Raw genomic sequence first — 6,978 nt, 5'->3', positions numbered from 1 at the left:
GGGATCCTCCCACACCGTGCCGCCGAAACCCTGACCCGCCGAGATGGTTCTAATAATAGCCCCGGCCGCTATTAGAGACCGGCCTTTATTTACCTCCGCTGACAGCGAGACCGGCCAATGTTGGAGACCCGGCCGCTAATGGAATACAGGCCAATATTAGAGGATTTACCGTATATAGAACATTATATTATTATATTATTAAAATATATTAAAATAAAAGTCAACGAGTAGGCTAGCGCCCCCCCCCGCCCCCCCCCCAAATATTTTCTCCTCGGATTTGCACGAATCACATAAGTCACCCAATTTGGATTGAAAACGGCGAATTTCGCCGAAAGGTGAGGAGTTTGCATGCCTGAGTAAAAATTTAACACTCGCTTACACTGAATAGTGTTATTGAAATTTTACACCAAAGGTTAAATAACACTGAAGAGTGTAAATATTATTCTTGGTAGAGTTGATAATTCACTCTTCTATGGTGTCAAATCAATTCTGATTGAGTTCCATTCCAGTACAGATTAACACTCTAATAAGTGTTATTACACACTACTGTGTTGATAATTTACTCTCTTGCAGTGAAAAACAAGCTCATATAGAGTAAAATTCTAACACTGTATAGTGTGAATGAAATTTGACACCATTTCTGAAAATAAATCTTAGCAGTGTTAATTTTACACTTTTGTAGTGTCAACTTACATGCAACACCATTAAGTGAGTAAAAATCACAAGTTTCCACAAAATAATGCATTTAAGAACTTTATTAGCAGCTCTCAACTATGTCAGGCTGAAATATCATCTCATCAAAACATCTCATGTAGAATACAAATCTACATTTAAAACATTGACCTTAAGTCTGCATAAAATGACAATATGGAACAACATAGAAAGAAGAATCTGTCGTTCCATACTTCAATTGTACATCAAATGGTCTGAAGTAACGCAGCTCATTTATGTTCAACATCTTTAGAACCCTGTCAGGATGCAGCCTGACCTCTGTTTCCTGTGGAGATAAGCACTGTAAAGCTGCATCTTTAGCTTGACTATGAATCTCAGAACACACTTCTTCCATAGAGGAAACAAAACTATTTACAGCAGATTGACTTAATCCGGCTGCCTTGAGTTGTGCAACAGCAGAAGCACACATATCAAGAGTGCTCCTATTGGAGTTTCTCAACAGTTCAGATGTTGTGGTTACCTCATCTTTGTTACCCGTCAGCGATGTTGTGGCTGTCTCATCTACATTAGCTGTCACCACCTCTCCTGTGCTCAAATTAACATCAGTGTCAACCTCCTGGTCAATATACTCAGTGTGTTTGGTGTTTAAATGTTTCCTAAAACCAGAAAATGTACCAAACACACATCCACATCCAGTCTGGGCACATTTAAGCCTGAGATTTTTTCCAGGTCAGTAACCATGAACTAATCGTAAATGCCTAACAAGCATATTTGAACTTGTTAACTCAGCCTGACAAACAAAACACTGCATGATAGAGGAGAAACTTCAAGCACTAATGAAGCAACCTCGCCCTAACTTCAGAGACACGAGGACTTTCCTTGACCTTGCCGACATCAATGTTGTACACTGTGGTTTGGATAAAAGTGTACATGTTGTGGAGCATGCTGTTGTATGATGTGCCAAACACAAAATGAGCCTTAAACAGTTCATCAAAGGCACCAAGAGAAGAGGTTGACCTGCAAGGTATGGCATTCTTGTCAAGAATGATGAAGAACTGATGGATTGCATTCTTCTTAACTCCAACAGCCAGGAGATAGGGTTGAGCTCTGGTGGTGATGGCATCGAGATGCTCTTGAATGTTTGTTCCACTCTGCGAAGACAAACACATGAAGATATGATTACAATTGGACAATTGTAATACATAAAACCAAAACAAAAAGAACAGAAAAACTAAATAATAATACTTTAAGTGAGACATATTCACCACCAACTAGTTGCTTATTAGAATACACGTTAGCATCATATTGGCTGTCAGTACTCATTACAAAGCACTTTATTAATGCCTTATTGTGCATGACCATATTCTACAACTATTAGGCAATTATATAAGATTTGTCCCTCAATAACCTCCAAAAACACAAACCTTCTTGAAGACCACAAGATGCTTCTCTGCTTGGGATGCCGAAACCTTTCCTGGTCTCTTCCGACCCTGAGCAGAGGGTGGAATCAGGTGTAGCAGCAATAAAACCGACGAAAGGTCACTGTCCCAACCTGTAACAACAATCGTGTGTTCAATCTCAACACACTTCAGTTATGCGGGCTGTCAACAAAATTCAGTGGCTCTGCAATGGCAGTAGCATTTAAATAAATAAAAAAAAAAAAACAATAACGGAAAGATAGCAGTTTTATATCATCACAAGAAGTTATCCAAATCAAACCATGGGACAAACACTTCAGTGCTTTTGAAGTTTTGTTCAATATACTGCGTACATAATGTCCTCTTACATTTATCACACATCCAGATATGTAAATGTTTAGATATGATAATTATATATTCCAAGTATATGAGAGCAGCAGAAGAAGAACAAGAACAATTATCTTACCAAAGTCAACATCAACTTCAGTGCCATCCTCAGGAGGATCAGCTGCCAGCAAGAGTTCTTCAAGCTCACTTGTGGATAGAAGCTTTCTGCATTGTTGGATGATCTTTTTCTTGAACATGACCGGCCACCTCTCCAGAAGCTTGCTTGAGGTATCCTCTCCAAACATCAGAATGAAATCCTGTTCAACCTGGGGTGGGGTGGTGATGGGTGACAATTTCAATTATCCGACAGGCAACCAAAGTTAACGGGTGATAGTTATTGGGGTATTACTACAACGCCTGTCTACCGTCTTATAAAAACTATTCAACTGTCATAATGTTTTCAAAATAATGATAGATAATTACCAAGCCTTTGACGTCTTTAAAACGTGGAAAGTCAGACAGTATGTTGCTCGACTGCTGGGGGTCAAGGACCATGTTGCGGCGATACACAAACGTCAGTTTCATTTTCTTCTTGACAGTGTCCTCATCAGCTGAATGTTTCATCAATGAGATTGCTTCGTTGCACTCATCTTCAGTCAGGGCAGTCTCTGGATCGAACTCGGACTCTCGTCTGACAGTTGGTCCTCCAGACATGGCTTCACCAGATGATCCTTTGGCTGATTCGACATAACATGGGAAAATACAGTATTATAAATACTGATATCAAAAACAGTTTTAGAAACCTGGCAAACTTTTAAAGAGGTACTCTTTACTCTTTACACCAAAAGTATAAACTTAATTACTGACTGTACTGTGATGAAACATATCAGTGCTGGTGTTAATATTGACATTTTTTTCTTCACAACTTATGATTATTACTATTATTTTGTGCATTGAAAGTGGCTCAAAATGTCTACTGTTTTGAATCACCCTAAAATTTGCCATGCCAGCCTGTAGACAAAGTCAGAGGAATTGAAGGGTGTAGTTAGACTTCAAGAAAAATATTGTATTATTTTAAACATTATGTGCAACAAATGCAATAACTGATCTTGCGACTGTTTTGTTCTATACATTTTTCCAGTATTACCTCCAAACGACGATCGCCTGTCTTTAGCTGTGCCTCTCTGAATAGTTTTAATCCTCCAGGCCAAGTACCCAGTTCCACTCTCACCATCATAATAGTGCTCCTTGGAGGATGAAAGGATAACAAAAAAAAAGACATTCATTAATAACATTTAAAAGTGAAAACAACAGGCTCCGATAGGATTCAAAATTTTTCAATACAGCATTTAACATTACTACAACCATTACTGTGTGCAACTCACATAGCCACTCTTAGAGAATGGGTCACTGAGGTAGGGGAATAAGGTCACTATTCCTCTGGCGTACATTTCTTTCACTTGTCTGGGTGGGGATGTACTGCAAGGAGAAAGGGGTTTGCGGTTATATTCACTGGATTTAATTTCGATTTCAAATTAATCTCTAAGCAGAACACAAGGACTGTTAACAAATTACCCATTCTTTTCTGTCATGTCAGCTGCTAGTATGTTGACCATTTTTCGTCTGGTTTCATCAGTCAAGGATTTGGTTCGCCTGTATTCATTTATTACACGTTCCCCACCAGGTTTGTTGGTAAGAACGGATTCCACCAACTTGAAACACAATACAAAACAATTCAGCACATTAGGACTATATCCACTGCAAATCAGAGTTCACTTAAATGCTGGAAATAAATTCATATCATGGCTAAAGATGTCCCGATTCAATCTCAAAGATATCGGCGGAACAATCAGCAGACTACAGACAGTTTATTAATTCAGGTAAAGGCTGCACCGAAGTAACAAACACTGAAGAGCTCCATCCAGACAGTGACAAGGTTATAAGGATTACAGAGAGGATTTGTTAATTTATATTTTATTGTTAAAGATAATAATAATAAAAACAAGCATATAAATTTAATTGATTTTAATAACTTTGATGTACTTGAAGTGTACACTTTATTATAATAAAATAAAAAACTTTCAGGAGCTAAAAAACAAAAAACTTCAAGACATAATGAGATCAACAATGTCTTCCAACCACGTAAATGTCATAAGAACTTATTTATAAGAACTTACTTGCTCAGCTTCTGCATCCAACCTCTGGCGTTTTCTGGAGGGACTATCGGAAATGATGTCTGTGTCATCAGAGTCCAAGGAATTGAGGGATGATGGTTGGGATTGCTCAGGAGAGGCTACCGTGGAAACAGATTCTAATCATGAATTGAGAAATCGAAATAAGAACACATTATATAGAGTTTGCTGTTAACCCTAACCTGTCACTTCTAATAAACATCATAACATAATAGAAATTTAACAGAAACAAACCTGAGTCATATTTGATGGTTAACACCCCAGTGGAGGGATCCGTTACTACATCCTGAAAAACATCTTCATCCAACTCAGTCCCTGAACTGTCGACAACTTTCACACCTTCTGTTACAGCTGGGACACCAAACTTTGCAAATGCTAGGACACAGGAACAAAAGCTTGTGTAAACAAGAAAACCATTGCTTATCTAATGATAACATTTCACTACTCACTTAATATTCACTGAATCTGGATTACCTTTTACAGTAGGGCTCAAACAAACACTTAATGTGAATTAAAATTATTTTTTATGTTTTTGTACCAACTATACTTTAAGCAATGCATCCAAAGTTAAGGGTGTGGTTAGAAAGGGTAACACAAAACACATATAGACGTTTGTAAGATATTGATTCATTCCAAAATCCAAGAACTTAAAATTTTCCATCATTTTATATTAATATTCCAGTATATCAATTTTAAACAGCTACTATTACTATTAGCATTTAAAGCTCCTTGTGCAAATCTTAATTCCCTGCAGTGAGTATCAGCACAGTTCATGGTTAAAGTTCATGTGCTCATTATTACAATAAACAAAAACTATATGCACTGTATTCCCTCAAATTTGAGAATATACATAACATACATAAGAATATCATGCATTTCAACTGAACAGTCCAGAAGCGAGGCCACCTTTTGAGGTGAATCACGTTCACTTTGAATATAATAAAGTTTGTTTCAAGCCACCAAACTGCTGGGAAATAATCAGCTATTTTGCAGAAATGACCAGTAAGATTTAATTTAACTTAATCATGTCATCTTCCTGAAGGTGCCCAACTGTCATACGGATTTACTTTACATTGCTGTAGTAACGTTACTTAATCCTACCGTTACAATACAAAAACCACCGGGCGCGTCCGCATTACATGTGCTATTCAATGTTTCAAAACCCACCGGCAGCCGTGGTACGGGAAGCGTCACCAAAGCGGGCCTCCGCTGATCTATTTTTGACGGACACCGCGGGCAGCCCGCTTCAACACAGAGCACCTCGAGCGGGCAGAAGCCGGACACAGAAAAAGCAGAGAGGATCCGGTCGATTATCAAAATAAAACACCCCGCGCAAACTACCGGTAGTAAAAACAGACAAAAGAGAAACTAATTAACTACGTAGCATATTTACACACGGAGAAGCAGATCTAGAAGCACATAAACGAAAGAAAATGACAAAAATCTGAGCAAGTAAACAAAGTCTGGCGGGCTAAACGCTTCTGAAACGCTCCCGCTAGGGTTTGAAGTCGTGCAGGACCGACCAAAACAGCGTCACGTGACAGAGACGTGCGGGTTTCGGGGTTAAATTTAATGTCTCCAACACATTAAAAACGACAACGTCTGTCAGTAACACCTGCGGTAACTTTAAAATACAAAAGACAACGCTTACTCAGTACCCAGAGTTAATGTCTACCCGCTCATGCAAAGGCAACGGATAGTCCAGCTAACATGAACTTTAGCTAGTTTAGCCAACTCCCCACACTAGCAATCTTCGCTATTCCACTATAATATTTGAACGTCACAAAGAACTACACAATCACACATCCACACTGTATTAACAAAGTTAACATAACTCTTGATAATTTGAGTGTTTGCTAGTTAATGTTAATTAGCTAACGTTAGCTACCTTAATGCTGCTCGCACATGGACTTGACATTCACTCGGCCACTACACATTAGCCGTCTGAAATTCGGCATTTGAAGACATAAAACGAGTTAAAGTTCACAGTTAACAGTGATATAAAGTCATTCTAAAATGCTGCTTCTGTTGAAAGGACAAATAATGCGTTTAATAGTCAATTAGGAGACACTTACCGCAGTCCTTCGGCACGAAGAAAATGGCGGCCTGAAATTTCCATTAGACGAGGGGGGTGGGCGGAGCTTTCCAGAGTACGTTTGACACTCCGTAGTTTAACGACGTATATTTTCACCAACACTGGGCGGTATCTTACTCCAGCTGTTGTTGTAATAACTCTGAAGGAGTCAATGTACTTTGACACTGCATATTTAACACTGTAGAATTTACTTTGAGCTAAGGGTAGAGATTAGCACAGTCACGCACACACACAATAGAAAACATTCAGCTCAGATGTACACACAGAGCAAGCA

General features: G+C 38.7%; 1 protein-coding gene across 1 annotated transcript; it reads right to left on the bottom strand.

Moving 5' to 3' along the window:
- Window positions 1-544: 544 nt before the first annotated feature.
- On the bottom strand, window positions 545-4,628 carry LOC311492139 (uncharacterized protein). Its single transcript, XM_084550318.1, has 4 exons — window positions 2,901-4,628; window positions 2,557-2,743; window positions 2,097-2,224; window positions 545-1,823 (listed from the first exon to the last, which is right to left on the bottom strand). The coding sequence occupies exons 1-4, from the start codon at window positions 3,129-3,131 to the stop codon at window positions 1,506-1,508; spliced, it is 864 nt and encodes a 287-aa protein (XP_084406444.1). The 5' UTR covers window positions 3,132-4,628; the 3' UTR covers window positions 545-1,505.
- Window positions 4,629-6,978: the final 2,350 nt, after the last annotated feature.

Source organism: Chelon labrosus (assembly GCF_963514085.1).
Source record: "Chelon labrosus genome assembly, chromosome: 8".
NCBI lineage: Eukaryota > Metazoa > Chordata > Actinopteri > Mugiliformes > Mugilidae > Chelon > Chelon labrosus.
Note: the sequence above shows the minus strand (reverse complement) of the source record. Positions and strands in the feature narration are given on the sequence as shown.